Below are 20,653 nucleotides of genomic sequence, written 5' to 3'. Positions count from 1 at the left end.
TTTGAAAAATAAAAGCCAAGACAGAATTTTCAACAGAGACCTAGAAATCATAACTGACATGGCATACCTGAAAAATAACCAAATAAAAATTCTAGCATCAAAAAATAACCAAAAATCAACAATTCTTCAATGGACCACTTTAATAGCACATTAGATAAAACTAAGGAGTGAATAAGTAAAGATGAAACCATTCAGAACAAAGCTCAAGCAAAAGAATAAAAAAGTACAGAAGAGAGAACAAGAGACAAGTTCACAGTGAGAAGGTATTTTGTGCATTTAGAGTGCCAGAATTAGAAAGAAAAGGACAGAGGCAATATTGGAAGAGATAATGAATAAGAATTTCTCCCCAAAGTGATAGTCTACGAGTTTAAGAAGTTCATTAAATTCTAAGCAAACTAAGCAAAACGAAACCCATATCTAGATACAAAGTAAATGTGCAGAAAACTACAAGATAAAATGTATGAGCAGCCAGTGAAAAAAATATGAATTACCTCCAAAAAGCTACAGTTAGTTAGAATAAAACTGACTTCTCTATAGCAATACAAAAAAACAGTATGTCCTAAGTTGTATTTATCCCAACAAAGCAAGACTGGTTTAACATGTATAAACCAGATTTATAAAAATCAGCATAATTTATGACACTAATAGGATAAAGAAGAAAAATCATATGATCTCAAAAGATGCATGAAAAATCATTTGATGAACTATAATACCTATTAATGAAAAAAAAATCTTACAAACTAGAAGAAACAGAAGAGCTAATAAAGCTTATCTCCTAAAACCTACAGTGATCACACTTAATGAAAGCTTTCCCTCTGCAAAATAGGTCAGACAAGGTTTGCTGTATCACTGTTTTCGTTATCCTGGCAATCTTGGCCAGTTCAGCAAAGTGAAGTCAAGTCAAAGTCGTTCAGTCGCTATGCAGTCCATGGAATTCTCTAGGCCAGAAAACTGGTGTGGGTAGCCTTTCCCTTCTCTAGGGGATCTTCCCAACCCAGGGATCAAATCCAGGTCTCCTGCATTGCAGGTGGATTCTTTACCAGCTGAGCCACAAGGGAAGGCAAGAATCAAAAAGGAAGAGACAAAAACATCATTAACACAGGGTATGATTTTAGATATAAAAAATTCAAAATTAGAATCTTCACAGAAAACTCAATTGTCTTTCCATATATATTTCCCTATATTAGCCACATCTTTTATAATAGCAACAAAAAAGAGCCTGGAATAAATCTAACAAAGATGAGGAAGATCTCTCAGTTCAGTTGCTCAGTCGTGTCCAACTCTTTGCGACCCCAAGAATCACAGCACACCAGGCCTCCCTGTGCATCACCAACTCCCGGAGTTCACCCAAACTCATGTGCATCGAGTCGGTAATGCCATCCAGCCATCTCATCCTCTGTCGTCCCCTTCTCCTCCTGCCCCCAATCCTTCCCAGCATCAAGGTCTCTACAGAGGGTGACAAATAAATTATCTTCTACTGAGAGATATTATCGAGAGAAGTCAAAAGACAAGTGAAAAAATATGCCACATTCATGGGTTGGAGACTCAATACCATAACTCAATACAATCCCAGTCAAACTCCAAACAGGTTTTTTTGTGTAGCGGGAGGAACTGGAGAGACAGTATGACAAACTAACTCTAAAACTCACATGAAAGTGTCAAATGTCAGGAAAAGTCAAGTTATAAAGCCTCAAAAATACAGAATGATATTAGAACAAGGGTAAACAGAACAGAATAATAGGTTGTGAAAAAGACCCACACATATATGATCACTGATTTCTGACAAGGTGGGATAGTAAAATGGTGAAGAAAAGATTATCTTTTCACTTTGTACTGGGATAACTGGATACCCATATGGAAAGAAATTAAATTGGATTCCTATCACATACCATTGGAAAATCCCATGGACAGAGGAGCCTGGCGGGCTGCTGTCCATAGGATCACAAAGAGTTAGACATGACTGAAGCAACTGAGCACAACCACTTCACATGCCATACGCATCAGAGTCACTCAACCACTTGGAAAACAAACATAATAGTGAGTAAAGGAAGCCAGACACAAAATAATTCATATTGTGTGATTGGTTTTAGATCAATTCAAAAGGAAAAGGCAATGCTGCACATGACCTAAGGCACTGTCATGAGAAAGCAGGCTTGGAAGAAGAGGAATTCGAGGGAAACCTTGAATTCTATTTCTTGACCTGGGTAAGCAGCTGCAAGCTTGCAGTACAGTGATTTATCAAGCTATTCTCCTACGTTTTATGTACTTTTCTGTAAGTCTACTGTATTTCATACCTAAATGGTTTAAGGGAATTAAACAGCTTACCCTGAAACTAGCATCTGCCCATCATGAGAAAAAGCACAAGCCAGAACAGGAGCACAGTGTCCGGTCAGTGTACTTTTATATTTTAATTCAAAACCTGCAAATAACAAGGTGAGAACAATTAGCAAGCTGATTGTGCTCAGAATTTATTTTTAAGTAAAAACTATTTGTTCAATAAAATCTTGGAATGGTTAAAGGACACAAAGATGGGGGAAAAAAAAATCCTGCCCTGTGATTAAGTGGTTTCAAAAGTTCAGTAACAGGTAAAGAAAATGGTGGGGTCAGCAAACACTAGACAGGATTAGAATCAAATTATTTTTAAATTAAAAGATTCTAAACTCTATAAACTACATAAGATTTTAAACGAATCAAAATTTTAAACTATACTTCAATCTTGGTATCTTAAACACACACACACCAATTGCCCAAATGCCTAAAAAGAATCAAATGCCTGTAGTTTTAAATATCTGGATTAAGATATCTTTTCACTTCATAAATTAAAAATAGTAATTTATATATCTTTAAACTCCAATATATCCTATAAAGTCCCAACAAAGTATGGTAGCAGTAAAAATGCTTTTTATGCTTTCTATAATTACTGAAAAGGAATATCACAACTCTTTTAAAGATAAGCCAAGGGAATTCAATGTATTTTAGTGACTATATAAATAATCACTAAGAAGTTGATCTGGGGATACAAGGAATTAAGTGAAATCTGTAATTTTCTCAGACCTAATAAGAACTTTGAAGTGTTAATGGCTCTTGGATAGATAGCATTTAACTAAACAAAAATGTCATGGTACAGGTAAAAGCTTCAATAAAAAAATATGTTTATCTCACTTTATTATTAAATATATATTTTATTTCTATTCAAAATAGATTATGTTTTTACACAGGAGAACAGATGTAGGCATTCAAGGCACTGATCAATAATTAGGCACATACAGATTAGTGAATAGACACAATCAAAAAAAAAATTAACAAATTGCAAAACAACGTAAGATTTAATAAAATAAACTTGCAATAAGATCCTACGAATTGGTCACATTCTCAAGTATAAGACCCATTTGTCTTATCTACTCTTCCCTACAAACAAGCAATTAAGATTAGGTGCAAATGCTAAATGTTTTATTAAAAGGCTCTAACTGCACGTTTATAAACTGTTTTTCATAGAGTCAGTGTAAAAACATTTTCCAGACAATGTAGGAGAAGCTTTATTTCTGAACAATTACTAAAGATATGTTGTACTGAGAACATCCACATACATGACTATATTTATGGTTCTTTATCGAGAATTTTTACTTTGATATTAAAAGAGGTAGGATAAACCAGAGAAGTAACAGAACTCTTCTTAGCAGCTGTCACTGAAAACATTAAAAGAATTACTGCATGTACTCTAATAGGCAATAAAGTAACCAATTTCCACAAAAAGAAATGTATTTCCTGGTAACAGACCCTTCTCTATACACGAGCAAAATCACAAAGATTCTCTTGACCAAACTACCCAGGCTCTTCTAAGTGGCCTCCTGGATCAGGCCCTGACCTGGGCCAACAAAGACTTGAATTAACATGGTGTCTAACAGTTTAAGGTTGCATTCCTAGCATGATCCCAGTCCCCTTAAAGTTGGGGACTAGCAAAATTCAAGGCTGCCAAAAGAATTTACTGTTTATTCCAGCCAATCCCTGAAGATAAAGCTTCTGTCTCTCTGCTTCTGTGAGAGGGGAGGAGCCTAACTTTCCTAAGCGCCCATTAGCAAATCCAGACAAGTTTCACATGGATCAATTCCCAGATTTTTGCTTTTTATAATTTTGTCATTTGCTAGATGCTACACAGGTCCCATTTACCTGCTCTTTATTCCCTCTTTAAAATACAGTCACCTCTGTATAAACTGAAGTTGAGTTCAGTTCATGCTGGACTTTCTTCCCTACTGCAATAGTACATTACTGATTATAATCTGGCCCACCACTTTAACTAATGTTCAACTTGATCTGACAGTGACTTTATAAACAATGAAACACAATGCATGATTTAGTTGCCACTTATTAGGTGACAGTATTTTTAGGCATCTGAAGCAAGATGGCCAACTGATCATATAATTTCAGAGTTCCCATAAAAAGATAATGAAAGAATTAATAAAAACAAATTCACATCAATGAAGAAAAGGGGAAGGGGGGAAATGTCATCAGGAAATGAGAAACTGAAACCAATTTTGGGAAGGCAGATGCAAATTAATCAATGAGGAAGTATAGAGAAGTAACACAGAGTGCAAAATTGAGGGGGCTACAGTCAAGAAGCAAGCTTGCTTTCTCTAGAAAACCCCAAAAGACTTACAATTATTTACAGAAAACCCCAAAAGACTTAGGACTTAATAACAGTCAAGGAAAAGGAAAGTCAGAATGATACAAACATGAAAACATAAAAAATTTACTGAAGGTCTGTTTATGAAACATTAACTATCTCCCATCCCTCTCTGACCACCCCACCCATAGTATGCTGCATGAAAGCCAGATGCTTCTCCCCAGGAAGAAGTACAACAATGAGTGGGGAGCTCCCCGGTACCTCCAGGACAACACAGACACCCACATCCTCCAATCCCCAACCCTTTCCCAATAAGGGCCAACAGTCCGCCTCTTTATCCGAAAGGGAAACCAGCAAAAACAAAACACCACCGTGTGTACAGAGGCTCTAAAGTTCTTACTGTTTAATTCTTGAAAGTAAATGGGATACTAAGGATCATCAAGCAGTTAAAGAAGGTAACCACATGAAAGAGATCAGGATAAACAAAAAAGGGCCCAAGAGCAAACAAAGTTGATCAGGAAACAAAAGAGAAATTAAAACCAAAACAAAAAGCCTCTAATTGGTATCCTGAGAATTTGGAGAGGATCCTGCATTCATAAAGTAAATGGAGGACACTAAGAAAAGGAAACAAAAAAGATAAGTTTTTTGAAACTGAAAGTATTATTGATGGGATTAAAATTTTCAAAAAAGGTTAAAAGGTAAAGCTAAGGAATTTTCTCCTATGATAGGAAAAAGACAGAGATAAATGTGGGAGTGGGGGGGAAAGACATAGGAAATCAAGTCAGGAGCCTACCACTCAACTAATGGGAATATAAAAAGAGAAGTGGAGAAGAAATTAAAGAATTAGCATAAATGAATACCAAATTAGCATAAAGAAATACCAAAAATGAAAGACATAAGCTTTCTGATGGTAGAATCACCCGAAATAAAATTACAGTGCAATTCATGTTGATGTTTGACAGAAAACAACAAAAGTCTGTAATTATATTTCAATTAAAAAGAAAAAAAGGTACAGCGCATAGTGGAAACACCCACACAAGTTCCAAAAACTAACTACACTGAGTAAATTTAAAACATAGTATAAAAAATATTTATGGACATGGAAAACCATCAAAAAAAAAAAAAAAACAACTGAAAACAGAACAAGTACAAAGTGGAATTTCTTCTGGTTAAGCAGGAATGTGTGTAGTGGTAATGACAAGGTCATTATCGGTAGTGTGCATACAATTTCTAAATCAAGTGTATGTATTACTTTAATTAAAAGTTCTTAAAATATATTTTTATAATCCCATTTTGATATCTAGGGTACCTTAAGTTAAAAATTTACACAGAAACTTTACCTGCATCACAAAATTCAGTTTAGAGAACTACTAGGTGAATACATACCTAAGATATGGATAAAAGAAATAACCCAAATTTTGACCTGGCAATCTTGACCACATGATGCCAACTGAAAGAACTGAAGACCTCGTTCTCCACCTAAAAATGTAAATTTGTTAAAATAAATGTACAAGAATTGATAAAAAATTTTAACCCAAAATATTTCACCTTTAGACTGAGATCTGTTAATATATTCATTTAACCATATTCACAAGCAATATTAAATATATTAATTTATACGATAAACTGAAATGTCAAAGAATATCTTTTAAACAAGATTCTTCAAAAGATTATGACTCTAGCCCCTGAAGTTGTGACAACAAAACACCTTTTTATTTACCTTCCACTAAAGATAAAACGGAGAAGGCAATGGCACTCCACTCCAGTAGTTTTGCCTGGAAAATCCCATGGACAGAGGAGCCTGGTAGGCTGCAGTCCATGGGGTCACTAAGAGTCGGACACGACTGAGCGACTTCACTTTCACTTTTCACTTTCATGCATTGGAGAAGGAAATGGCAACCCACTCCAGTGTTCTTGCCTGGAGAATCCCAGGGACGGGGGAGCCTGGTGGGCTGCCATCTATGGGGTCACAGAGAGTTGGACACGACTGATGCGACTTAGCAGCAGCAGCAGCAAAGATGTAACAAAGCTAGTGGAGGTGATGGAATTCCAGTTGAGCTATTTAGAATCCTGAAAGATCATGCTGTGAAAGTGCTGCACTCAATATGCCAGCAAATTTGGAAAACTCAGCAGTGGCCACAAGACTGGAAAAGGTCAGTTTTCATTCCAATCCCAAAGAAAGGCAATGCCAAAGAATGCTCAAACTACCGCACAATTGCGCTCATCTCACACGCTAGTAAAGTAATGCTCAAAATTCTCCAAGCCAGGCTTCAGCAATACGTGAACCATGAAATTCCAGATGTTCAAGCTGGTTTTAAAAAGGCAGAGGAACCAGAGATCAAATTGCCAACATCTGCTGGATCATCAAAAAAGCAGGAGTTCCAGAAAAACATCTATTTCTGCTTTATTGACTATGCCAAAGCCTTTGACTGTGGGGATTACCACAAACTCTGGAAAATTATGAAAGAGATAGGAATACCAGACCACCGGACCTGCCTCTTGTGAAACCTGTATGCAGGTCAGGAAGCAACAGTTAGAACTGGACATGGAAAAACAGACTGGTTCCAAATAGGAAAAGGAGTACGTCAAGACGGTATATTGTCACCCTGCTTACCGAACTTATATACAGAGTATATCATGAGAAATACTGGGCCGGATGAAGCACAAGCTGATATCAAGATTACTGGGAGAAATATCAATAACTTCAGGTATGCAGATGACACCACCCTTATGGCAGAAAGTGAAAAGGAACTAAAAAGCCTCTTGATGAAAGTGAAAGAGGAGAGTGAAAAAGATGGCTTAAAGCTCAACATTCAGAAAAAGTCCCTTGGACTACAAGATCATGGCATCTGGTCCCATCACTTCATGGCAAATAGATGCGGAAAACAGTGGAAACTGGCTGACTTTATTTTTCTGGGCTCCAAAATTACTGCAGATGGTGACTGCAGCCATGAAATTAAAAGATGCTTACTTCTTGGAAGGAAAGTTATGACCAACCTAGACAGCATATTAAAAAGCAGAGACATTACTTTGCCAACAAAGGTCCGCCTAGTCAAAGCTATGGTTTTTCCAGTAGTCATGTATGGATGTGAGAGCTGGACTATAAAGAAAGCTGAGCGCTGAAGAATTGATGTTTTTGAACTGTGGTGTTGGAAAAGACTCTTGAGAGTCCCTTGGACAGCAAGGAGATCCAACCAGTCTATCCTAAAGGAAATCAATCCTGAATATTCACTGGAAGGACTGATGCTAAAACTGAAACTCCATAACTCTGGTCACCTGATGCAAAGAACTGACTCATCTGAAATCAAGACCCTGATGTTGGGAAAGATTGAAGGCAGGAGGAGAAGGGGACGACAGAAGACGAGATGGTTGGATGGCATCACTGACTTGATGGACATAAGTCTGAGTAAACTCCAGGAGTTGGCGATGGACAGGAAGGCCTGGCGTGCTGCAGTCCTTGGGGTTTCAAAGAGTCATGCACAACTGAGCATTTGAACTGAAAGATATAACTCAATGCTGAAAAGGCCAATATTGAGCCACTAAGCCTAGTGCACCCTCCAACCCAACTTTAAATACTGAGGTTAGCAATGATGTAAAAAATTTAAGACGTTAGTTATGGTATGTGTTAAATGCTTAATTACTCCCAAGTTAACTTTTTCTCAGATATATTCACTTGTTAAAAGCTTAGTCTATAATTTGTTGAGAATATTGAGAGACTGTTTTCCCATCTGATTAATCAAGACAAAGGCTAAAATTACTCATGTAGTGCTAGTAGTAAAGAGCCCACCAGCCAATGCAAGAGACTTAAGAGATGTGGGTTCAATCCTATGTGGGGAAAAGCCCCTGGAGGAGAGATGGCAACCCACTCCAGTATTCTTGCCTGGAGAATCCCATGGACAGAGGAGCCTGGCAGGCTACCGTCCATGGGGTTACAGAGTTGGACATGACTGAAGCAACTTCGCACCATGCATGCACACAAAATATCATCAATTCAGTCCAAAAGATTTGGTGAAACATATTTCACAAGTCAAGTGGGCCTTAGGAAGCATCACTTCAAACAAAGCTAGTGGAGGTGATGGAATTCCACGTGAGCTATTTCAAGTCCTAAAAGATGATGCTGTGAAAGAGCTGCACTCAATACGCCAGGAAATTTGGAAAACTCAGCAGTGGCCACAGAACTGGAAAAAGTCATTTTTCATTCCAATCCCAAAGAAAGGCAATGCCAAAGAATGCTCAAACTACTGCACAGCTGCACTTATCTCACAAGCTAGCAAAGTAATGCTCAAAATTCTCCAAGCTAGGCTTCGACACTATGTGACCCAAGAACTTCCAGACGTTCAAGATGGATTTAGAAAAGGCAGAGGACCAGAGATCAAATTGCCAACATCTGCTGGATCACAGAAAAAGCAAGAGAATTCCAGAAAAATATCTGCTTCTGGTTTACTGACTACGCCAAAGCCTTTGTGTGGATAACAATAAACTGGAAAATTCTGGAAGAGATTGGAATAGCAGACCACCTACCTCCCTAAGAAACCTGTATGCAAGTCAAGAAGCAACAGCTAGAACCAGACATGGAACAACGGACTGGTTTGAAATTGGGAAAGAACTAGGTCAAGTCTGCATATTGTCACCCTGCTTATTTTACTTGTATGCTGAGTTCAGTTCAGTCGCTCAGTTATGTCCGACTCTTTGTGACCCCATGGGCTGCAGCACACCAGGCTCCCCTGTCCATCACCAACTCCCAGAGTTTACTCAAACTTATGTACATCATGCAAAATGCCAGGATGGATGAAGCACAAGCTGGAATCAAGATTGCCATTATCAATAACCTCAGGTATGCAGATGACTCCACACTTATGGCAGAAAGGTAAGAGGAACTAAAGAGCATTTTGATAAAGGTGAAAGAGGAGAGTGAAAAAGTTGGCTTAAAACTTAACAAAAAACTGAGATCACAGCATCCGGTCTCATCACTTCATGGCAAATAGATGGGGAAACACTGGAAACAGTGACAGATTTTATTTTGGGGGCCTCCAAAATCACTGCAGATGGTGACTGCACCCATGAAATTAAAGGATGCTTGCTCCTTGGAAGAAAAGCTATGAAAAACCTAGACAATGTATTAAAAAGCAGAGACATTACTTTGCTGACAAAGGTCCATCTAGTCAAAGCTATGGTTTTTCCAGTAGTCATGTATGGATGTGAGAGCTGGACCATAAAGAAGGCTGAGCACCAAAGAACTGATGCTTTTGAACTGTGGTGTTGGAGAAGACTTTGGAGAATTCCTTCAACTGAGGAGATCAAACCAGTCAATCCAAAGGGAAATCAACCCTGAATATTCACTGGAGGGACTGATGTTGAAGCTGAAGCTCCAATACATTGGCCATCTGATATGTAAGAGCCGACTCATTAGAAAAGACTCTGATCCTGGGAAAGACTGAAGGCAGGAGAAGGGGACGACAGAAGATGAGATGGTGGATGGCATCACCAACTCGATGGACATGAGTTTGAGCAAGCTCCAGGAGTTGGTAATGGACAGGGAAGCCTGACCTGCTGTAGTCCATGGGATCACAGAGTTGGATATGACTTAGCAACTGAACTGAACTGATTACACAAGTAGGTCCTTCCAAGGAAAAGAATCAGGCTCAGTGGTAAAGAACCTGCCTACAATGCAGGAGAGGTGGCTTCAATCCCTGGGTTGGGAAGAACCCCTGGAGAAGGAAATGGCAACCCACTCCAGTATTCTTGCCTGGGAAATCCCATGGACAGAGAAGCCTGGTGCAGTACAGTTCAGGAGGTCACAAGAGTTGGACACAATTTAGGGAGTAAACAAAAACAATTACACAACTTAGGCAAAGTAATCAGTTAAATGTAGTGTTACCAAAAAAAACAAAAAACAAAAAACCCCACTAGTTGTTATCCTATTTAGACAGTATCACTATCTACCCACTAGATAAGTTCCTAAATACTTGTGGGTAATGTAAATATTGATATCACCTACTTGATTTTTTAAGAAATCTATCAAGTGTTTATTAAGCATTTGTTTGCATCTTTCTGTTAAGCATTTGACAGATATGACCTCTAACTCTTTACAGTTAGTCCTACAAGGCAGCAAACATGACCATCCCAAGTTCACAGTTGAGAGCTAAGGCCCAGAGAGGAAAAGCGAGGTACCTCAGGTCACACAGCAGGAAAAGGGTGAAACTGACAATCTTATCTATGTGGCATGTGGTACCTCACGCCCTTCACTGATACATTAAACATATATCTTGAGGGCCACTGTGTTCCAAGCACTGGTTTAATTGCAGGCTGGTGACTTTGACCTGAGAAAAGGTTGAACAGTTGAATCTGGCTTCTTCTGCAGTGAGTGCCTTGCCCTAGTTACAGTCCTCTGGATAGCAGACACTTGCTGAAGAAGGGCCCAAAGACCATGCCTCTAGCAGAGGAAACATGAGTTTATAATCAGTCAGGGAAGATAAGGGGCTCCAAGGGCAAGACCTGGGGAAAGGCAAAAAGATGAGATTTGGGACTTCCCTGGTCATCCAGTTCACCAACTCAATTTTATATGAATTCCACCTACTATCACATGTCAAAGGAAACTTTAGCACTCATATAAAATAAAACTCAATTAAGAAACCTGAATACCTATCTTAAGATTGCACTCTGGTTTTGCAAATATTTATTATGTGGTATTTAGTTCATACACTTATGTAAACTAAACTTTTCCTATGGACTCCCTGTTTTATTGGAAGCACATATACTTTAAGATACAACAAATTAAAATTTCTTTTTCTCTGAAAGTTTTTCTAACTGTAAGAGACTTTTCCACACTTCAATAGCATTTTTGTTTTTGTAGCACAAGTTCAGCCAAAGGGCATCCTTTCCCAGAGATCTTGATGGATATAAGTAATTCTCCATAATCTCTATAATCATTTAATGTTTTTAAGGCCAAAAAATGTACCCCAAAATTGCTGAGTAAAATATTTATGTGCTAGACCCAATTAAGAAAACTTTCCCCTATTGTTTCTAGACTAAATAAGATCCTTTGATGCTGATGCTGAAGTGTCTTTCAACAGTGAGAATTCAGCTAGAACACTGTAAAATTATAAAGTTTAAAATATGTCTGTGCTCAAGATCTAAATATTTTAAAATGGACTTTTCTTCAGGAAAAATATTTAAACTGTAATAATAATCTAACCCAAACTCTATCACTTAAAAACTGGATAGAACTGAATACTTATCCTCTAGCACACAAACTATTATTTTTCCATATTTGAGCAAAATGTCACAAAGGCAGAAGACTCAATTTGTCATAAGTATTTACAGATATTAACAGATACCAAATTAGGCAATAATAAGTTAAAAATTACATCTTCTGTCTTTTAAGAAAATATAGTAGTTTCCACAAATTCCTCTAATAGTCACTTTAAAGCATATGTTTATCTGTTTCAGGGAATTTACACATAAGGTTAATATCCACTTTAACAGAAGTTAAACTAAAGAAACTACAGAAGGGACATATCAGAACTATATTGAGAAATATACTTTGAAATATACTCTAAAGGCACAGTAGGGATGTGGGTAATATACTTTAGAATCTCACCTAGAATTTTTGGCCTAGTGTAGTGAACCTTTTCAGAACCTGTCAGCTGCAAGCCCTCTGAAGACAGAAGAAGGATGTCCTTAACGTTAATAGCATTTAAAAAATGGGATTTTAATGAAAACTCTTCTCAGATAATTAGAATCAAAAAGGAAATCTAAATCTACTGATGCTGATATAATCCAAAGATTCATTGAATGCCTGTATGATTTTGGAGAAGGGGTCACAGAATGAAAGAAATGGTTCTTGCCTGTTATAAGCTGATCTTCTTAGAATAAAACATCATAAAACAATATATTAAAAAATAAATCATCACAATTAAATTAGGTAGGGAGTTCAGTATAAGAATAGATTCATGAAAAGAAAACTGTTAATTTGCCATATGATATTAAAAAGTTAAGGAAATAGAAACAAGAAATTTCAACAAATCAATAAAAGGAATCTTAGTCTGCATTTCAATCACCTAAACTTATGACAAAGAAGGCAAGAATATACAAAGGAGAAAAGACAGCCTCTTCAATTAGTAGTGCTGGAAAAACTGGACAGCTACATGTAAAGAATGAAATTAGAACATTTCCTAGCACCATACACAAAAATAAACTCAAAATGGATTAAAGACCTAAGGCCAGACACTGTAAAATATAAAACTCTTTAGAGGAAAATACAGGCAGAACAGGATCTTTTTTGATCCACCTCTTAGAGTAATGAAAATAAAGACAAAAATTAACAAATGGGACCTAATTAAACTTTAAGTCTTTTGCACAGCAAAGGAAACCATAAATAAGATGAAAAGACAACCCTCAAAATGGGAGAAAATATTTGCGAATGAAGCAACTGATAAAGGATTAATCTGAAAAATATACCAACAGGGGACTTTCTTGGTGGTTCAGTGGCTAAGACTCCACACTCTCAATGCAGGGGGCACAGGTTTAAGCCCTGGCCAGGGAATTAGACTCCACATGGTGCAAGTTAAAGGCCCTGCATGGCACAGCTAAAGATCTGATCCCGTGTGCCGCAACTGAGACCCTGCTCAGCCAAATACATATTTTAAAAAACAAAACATACAAACAGCTCATGTAGCTCAATTAAAAAAAACAAAAGCACAACCCAATCAAGAAATGGGCAGAAGACAGACATTATCCAAAGAAAACATACAGATAGCCAATAAACACATGAAAATATGCTCAACATCACTATTAGAGATATGCAAATCAAAACTACAATGAGGTACCACCTCACACCAGTCAGAATGGCCATCAGTAAAAAAATCTACAAATGATAAATGCTGAAGAGGATGTGCAGAAAAGGGAACACCCCTATTATTGGTGGGAATGTAAATTTGTACAGACACTATGGAGAACAGTATGGAGATTCCTTAAAAAACTAAAAATAGAACTATCATATGACTTGAGCATCCCACTACTGGGCATATACCCTGAGAAAACTATAATTCAAAGACACATGCACCCCAGTGTTCCCTGCAGCACTAGGAACAATAGCCAGGACACAGAAGCAACCTAAATGTCCATCAACAAAGGAATGGATAAAAAAGATATAACATGTGTGTACACACACACACAGTGGAATATTATGCAGTCACAAAAAAGGAATAAAGCTGGATGATTTGTAGAGACGTGGATGAACTTAGAGACTCATACAGCGCGAAGTCAGAAAAACAAGTATCATATTAATGCATATATGTGGAATCTAGAAAAATGATATAATCTTATTTGCAAAGAGAAAGAGACACACAGAAATGAAACATATGAACACCAAGGGGGCAACGCGGTTAAGAGGAGGGCAGGATGAATTGGGAGACTGGGATTGACATATACACACTACTGATGCCATGGATAAAACAGATAACCCTTCTCATTGCTCAGTTGTGACCTAAATGAGAAGGAATTCCAAAAAAAGAGGGGTATATAGCTGATTCACTTTGCTGTATAGAAACGAACACTACATTGTAAAGCAACTATATTCCAATTTTAAAAAGTCTGCTTTTCAAAGCCTATTACACTCCAGGCACTGTAAATAAAATACATACAAGCCTACCCTATGGAGCTTACAATCTCACAGGAAAAACACAATTAAACATAATTCATATAGATAACTATTTAATAAAACTTGTGATACTTCATGAAGTCCTATAAAGGAAAAATAAGGCATGTAATACTAAAGGACTATATCAAAATACTTCCGACTGAGTACAGGAGGTTAAGAGCAGAGGAAGCTCTTCTCAAGTGATTTTTTTTTTAACCTGAAATCTAAAGGATGAATAAAAGTGAACCAGGTAAAGGGTCCACATGTAAAACCCTCAGACACATCTTGCAGACATTCAAGAAATGAAAGGAGGCCAGTGAGGCAAGCGAATGCATGAGGCCAAGTGTGACTTGTAATGAGGCAGGGAAACAGAATATGGAAGGTACTTAAAGGCTGTGTGTTTGAAACCTGGTATTTTATCTTACCGTAATCATATTTAACATGCCACTGATGGTTTTGAAACAGGGGAGTACCAAACCTGAGTTGTCACAAGACAGTATTAATAACTTGCTACATAAGCCTACTGAACGGCTGAAGCACCACCAGCACCAACTGCAATGGGACATAACATGCAACCAGATTTCAAAGCCTTCTACCCCCCAGTAAAATATCTTACTAATAATTTTAGGTTTTGAAATATTTCAGGTATATTGGGTAAAGTAAAATACATTACTAAAATTAATTTCATCTACTACTAGAAATTTTAAAACTTACACATGTAGCTCACATTATATCACTATAGGACAGCACTTGTCTGGAAGTAAGACTGAAGTAGCCAGAAGTAGAACATCCATCCTAACACAGAAGATGAAAATAATAAAAGAAGCAAATTGCCAATTCACTGTATTGATTGAAAACTAGGAGTCTACAGTCAAGAGTTGTTCTCTTCTTTTTCTAAAAACTGATCTACTAACAAATGCTTTTTTAAGGTTATCTTTTGAAAGATTAAATAGTAAATGAAAAATGACGCTTTTCAATTTTTATACTTCACATTTCTATTTGAATAAAAACATACAATGTTTCAAAAATCACAGTGAAACCAACAGGTTTAAGGCCTCTACATTAGCAAACTCCAGGAATTCAGATCTACTGTATCAAGTTGTGTTAGCCCTTATGTATTTTCCCAAAGAATCTGGTTTTCCCAAAAAATATTTGTGATTTCATTTTGATCAAAAACATAAAGCAGAAGGATGAGTCCTTGAAGGGAATAAATTAAAAGATCCAGTTGTTTTACTAATGATGAAGTAAAAAGGAGTAAATGAATGAAAAGTCACATATAAACCGCGAACAGGAATTACTAGTGCTTACAAGAGTAAAATAACTAACCAGGAACTGGTTGTGAAGAAAAGTCACAGCAGGTAATTCCAAGATCATGTGCTTTTTCACTGTGCAGACATCTCATTTTATCATCCCACACTGTTAAATCACCACATGAGGAGCCAGTGACAAAGAAGTTTCCAGGAGGAGAAAATGCACAGGCCACTAAGGAGCCATCCTTAACACTAGCACATCTGAAATAAAAGCAAAAGAAAGGGGAATTTTCATTTCAGAGAATCTTTTACTTTATAGTACAGTCTCTAAAAGCAGCTTGATATAGTAAAAGAAAAGGATAAATGGCTAGGACTAGAGAGAAAGTGCAATAGATGCCTATAGAAATAAAATATCCTTTATATTCTATAATGGAGAAGGTAATGGCAACCCAGTCCAGTGTTCTTGCCTGGAGAATCCCAGGGACGGGGGAGCCTGGTGGGCTTCCGTCTATGGCGTCGCACAGAGTCGGACACGACTGAAGTGACTTAGCAGCATATGCTATAAACTGAGATAGGCTTGCTAAAAGAGAATTTAAACATTATCCTAACCAAATCAAAGTCTATTTATCGTCATACTCTTTTCATTAAAATATACAAAGTTAAACAAAAATAGCAACACCAACAATATCAATTGAGTTCCAATTTTTTAAAAGATACAACTATTTTTTATCGAAAAGCATATTATTGGGGGTGAAAAGCACATCCAACATTTGTATTAAAATCACCTAGAAACAACAGTAAGGACTTTCATCTCACCTTCAGTTATAAATTCGTTATGTAAAGAAAATCCTGTGAACAACTTAAAATTATCTAGGGAAGATTAGGAAGCACTGGGCTAACAATAATTCATTATTTTATCAATTAGGAAAAATAACCTGTTAAAAATCCAACAACCCATGCAGTGTCCTATCCAGCACTTAAATCGACTGCAGTGTATCATTTTCACATAATTACATATAGTAAAAAATAATGTTAGGGAGACAATTTACCAATTGGTTAACTGAAAAAGATTCCTTGGCCGACAGCTAAATTTCATTCACACAAAACAACTTAAAGGCATTCCATTCTCTCTGTGTCTTCACTTTAAACTGTTTATTAACTCCACTTAAAACATACTTTCTTCAACCCAAAGACCAAAAATCTAAATGAACCACAGTTGTTTACCAGCTACCATCTGTGCTCTGAGTGTTGCTGGTGAGAGGTAGGGAGGGGGGAAGGCACATAAAGCTATTTTAATTGGTGACATTTAAAAGTTTACAGTTTTTAATGTGATTAACATCACCGAACTGTACACTTTAAATCTGTTAAAATATTATATATATTTTAGCATACTATAAGTTTACAAATACATGATTTTAATACTAGGGAGTTGCAACACAACATTACCAGTGTAAATTCACTGATGTATTTTTATCCAAAAGCAGTTTTTCAGGTGATGTTTTTAAAGAACTGGTAACACACAACACCATACTAATCACAAGGTTCCCTCTTCTGGGCTTGGTCAGTAATCCCAGTCAGGAAAGAGCTGTGCAGGTGAGACTCACCTACAATTACTTTATTACTGAGAACACCTGAGCCATGTGTGACCAAAAAGCCAAAAATTACTAAGCTTTATTTAAAAGACCGGTTTTTTTTTTTTGCCTATTAAAAAAAAATCCATAAAGTTCTAACAAGATTAACCCTTATTTTACAAAAAAAAAGTGGAAATTTAAAAGACTCAGAGCCAAGCAAATCTACTTCAAGAATCATATTAAATATCTGTTTTATGACCTTCAGGAGACAGAGATCAAAGTATTTTTCCTTGAGATGTCTGAATTATCTACTTCAAGTCATCAAAAAAAAATTTTGTAAACCTGGTAATAGGATTAAACACAGAAAGGGTTTAAACATTCTTACCTATGTAACTTGTATGACTGCGCATTCCACAAAACAACAGTTCCATCAGATGCCCCTGATACCAAACAAGTGGAGTCTGGGGAAAATCGGCAAACTCTCACAGGGCTACCACTGGGCTGTTCCATCACTGCCAAAATCTGCCCGTTTTGAGTATCCCATAGGACAGTGGTACCGTCTGTTGAACATGAAGCCAAAATATGTCCTGAAGGGGAGAAACAGCAGCAGTGGACAGCATAGGTGTGAAACTTCAATGGAGAGTATGGTACTTCGGTAAAGTCACTCAGGAAATATAGGCGAATTGTTTTGTCCAAGGAGCAAGTAGCCAAGAGGGAAGAGGAGAAGGCACAGCAGTTGACATCATCATTATGATCTGCTAATGTGTGAATTAGTTCCACCATGTTCTTTACTGGAAAATATCCTGCAGTTTTTAGATAAACGTTACTTCATCCTAGGAATCAAATAAATACAACTCAAATCAATACAGAAGAGCCAAAATCAATTAAAAAACTTGCTCAACAAAAGCTTCTACATTCACATTTTTTAAAGACAATAAATTATACCTGGGCTAAGAATATTTGGAGAGAAATAAAACATGTTAAGACTATAGTCGCTGATGATAAACACAATCACCAGTGCCATACCAATAAAGTTCCGTAACTCCTGAGAAAGAACCTGGTCAAGTAACTTCAAACTGATTTGACAAAATTCTGGGTATTTATTTCACCTTTGAAGATTTTCCCTTTATGAACTGCTACTCAACACTGCCTCATTCCAGATTTGCTAATTTCAAAAAGATTTTTCACTACTTTAACAAACTCTTGCTGCTCCTTCCATAGAATGGAGCCAGAAGTATTGCTCATCTTTAAGATGTAGAACTATTACAGTTAATTCATAAACCAAACAAAAGGTTTCTTTGTCAATTTAAGTGGTAGTGTTGGAAGCTATCATGTCATGGTACGCCATCTTGAATGACAAAGAATAAAAAGATATAAAGACTTGAGGTGAAGAATTAATAAATCAAGGAAACCCAAAGAATGAGTGCCCCCCCCACCACCACCACCAAAAGTGGACTTAGCTGGTCTGCACCTAAGACCAGATTTATAAATTTAGAATAAAATCCAAACTCCTCACCAAGACTTACCAAACCCTGTATGATCTGGCTCTTGCCTATCTACTTCTCAGACCCCAACTACTTCCCCTTTTCTTCTCCCTCCCTTCTTTCCAGCCTCCCTAGTCAAAATGGTAACATGGGACATAATTTCCCATGTAAATTTCAATTTCAGTGTCCTTTTTCAGTGACTTTCCTAATCTAAAGTAGCTCTCTCTAGGCTAGCACATCACCCTATTTTAATCATCAGTGTAGCAATTGCCGCCAGCTGACACTATTCATGTGTCTCCCCCTACTAAAATGTAAGAGCCAAAGCTGTTTCTCTTATTTCTGTATTCACAGCATGTAGAAGTGTTTGCACCTAATATGGTTAAATATTTGTGGAATTAACATTTTCCCCCAAATCTAGTTGGGTTCTAGCCGCCTTCAAACAGTATTTATGAATATAATATGAAATAACCAGAGAACTGTTAATAAAAATGAAGGTACTAACACTAAAAAAAAAAAAAAAAAAGTGGAAAAATGATGTAAAACGAGGCAATAATCAGCCCTGAGAAACAGGTGTAACCTTGAATTGTAAAATTAATCTATTATTCTAAGCTTATTTACAGAAATCTTTACAAATAAATGAAACAAGCCTTTTCCAACATTTCTGATGTCAAAAGTTCGGCCTCTTTTTCAAACTCCAACGGTCTAAAAAACAGACCATCAAAACCCCTGGTATTTGCAGTGAAAACAAACCCAATCAGGTGGTTTTCTGGAGAAGTCCCAAATCTCAACTGTGCAAGTGCACAAAGATAATTTCCCAAACTTTTGCTTCCTCACCCTTCTGCCACTCAGCTTTCTGTGAAGTTCAAGGTCCTAGAATCTGAAGAGCAGGAACGCAATCAGCTGAAGTTCGTTTGGCTGGGGGTGTGAGCGTCCACTGAGACCTCTGCCGACCCGCCAATCTCCCGGCAAACTGAATGAACTCGCTAGTGGGAACACTCGCATCCCTGTCTATCGCAAAGCCAACCCGAAATGTGCCAAGAATCCTACATAAAACCAGCGACCGACTCCCCCACACCTACCTGGGGACCGAGGATTTGCTCAACTCCGAGAGCCGGTTGGGCCTCGCTGGACCGAGCGACCCGCTGCAGGAACGCGGCCGGCGGGAAGCGCGGCCTTCCGGGGCGCGGGCACCGGCGCAAGGGATTGGGGGAAACTGGGACTTCCACTTCACGCTGTGAGGCGCCCCCGGCTCCCGGGCGGAGGCCGCACAACAGTATCTCGCTCTGGTCAGTATCCTAGCCGGTCCCGGTCGCGCGCTTCGAACCAAACGCCGGGAAACCAAGGGTTTAGACACCCCGGCGGGCTGACCCGAGCCGCACTTCCGTACCTGCCACCGCTGCTGCTAAACTGGCCCGTGGGCACTGGTCCTTTCACGTCGAAGACCCAAAACGCCAGAGATCCGCCCTCAGGTGCGCTAAGAGCGCCAGGGGACACGTGACGCGCAGGTGAGGCGGGCGTGGTTGGCGCCCGCGGCCGCCCAGAGGCAAAAGGACAGACCCCGCCCACCGGGGGGCGGTCCGCGTCGCGGCGCATGCGCGCCCTTCCGCCCTGTGATGAGGCGGTCTGTATTCTGGCTCTAGAGCTCTTTGGGAAAGACTCTGATGCTGGGAGGGATTGGGGGCAGGAGGAGAAGGGGACGACGGAGGATGAGATGGCTGGATGGCATCACTGACTCTATGGACGTGAGTCTGGGTGGTCTCCGGGAGTTGGTGATGGACAGGGAGGCCTGGCGTGCTGCGATTTATGGGGTCGCGAAGAGTCGGACACGACTGAGCGACTGAACTGAACTGATACTGGGAAAGAACCTTTGAAAAAGAAAGTGAAGTCACTCAGTCGTGTCCGACACTTTGCGACCCCGTGGACTGTAGCCTACCAGGCTCTTCCGTCCACAGGCTTTTCCAGGCAAGAGTACTGGAGTGGGTTGCCATTTCCTTCTCCAGGGGATCTTCCCAACCCAGGGATCGAACCAGGTCTCTCGCATTATAGGCAGACACTGGAGAAGGAAATGGCAACCCACTCCAGTGTTC

General features: G+C 38.4%; 1 protein-coding gene across 12 annotated transcripts in view; it reads right to left on the bottom strand.

Annotated features, from left to right (window-relative positions):
• Positions 1 to 20,085, bottom strand: part of WDSUB1 (WD repeat, sterile alpha motif and U-box domain containing 1) — a 68,367-nt gene extending 48,282 nt beyond the window's left edge. For 4 of the 12 annotated variants that reach the window (XM_055572480.1, XM_055572485.1, XM_055572481.1 and 1 more), the window contains exons 1-5: positions 19,646 to 19,992; positions 17,468 to 17,915; positions 15,588 to 15,772; positions 6,008 to 6,100; positions 2,326 to 2,419 (exon numbers count right to left, since the gene is read on the bottom strand). In XM_055572480.1, the coding sequence (XP_055428455.1) occupies positions 2,326 to 2,419; positions 6,008 to 6,100; positions 15,588 to 15,772; positions 17,468 to 17,865 (770 nt within the window). In that variant the 5' untranslated portion in view covers positions 17,866 to 17,915; positions 19,646 to 19,992. Of the gene's footprint in view, positions 1 to 2,325; positions 2,420 to 6,007; positions 6,101 to 15,587; positions 15,773 to 17,467; positions 17,916 to 18,608; positions 18,762 to 19,400; positions 19,515 to 19,645 lie in introns of those variants that run through there. The other 8 variants (XM_055572478.1, XM_055572484.1, XM_055572479.1 and 5 more) reach the window with 6 other exon arrangements.
• Between the last annotated feature and the right edge of the window lie 568 nt (positions 20,086 to 20,653).

The sequence above is a fragment of the Bubalus kerabau genome, chromosome 3 (assembly GCF_029407905.1).
Source record: "Bubalus kerabau isolate K-KA32 ecotype Philippines breed swamp buffalo chromosome 3, PCC_UOA_SB_1v2, whole genome shotgun sequence".
NCBI classification, from domain to species: domain Eukaryota; kingdom Metazoa; phylum Chordata; class Mammalia; order Artiodactyla; family Bovidae; genus Bubalus; species Bubalus kerabau.
Note: the sequence above shows the minus strand (reverse complement) of the source record. Positions and strands in the feature narration are given on the sequence as shown.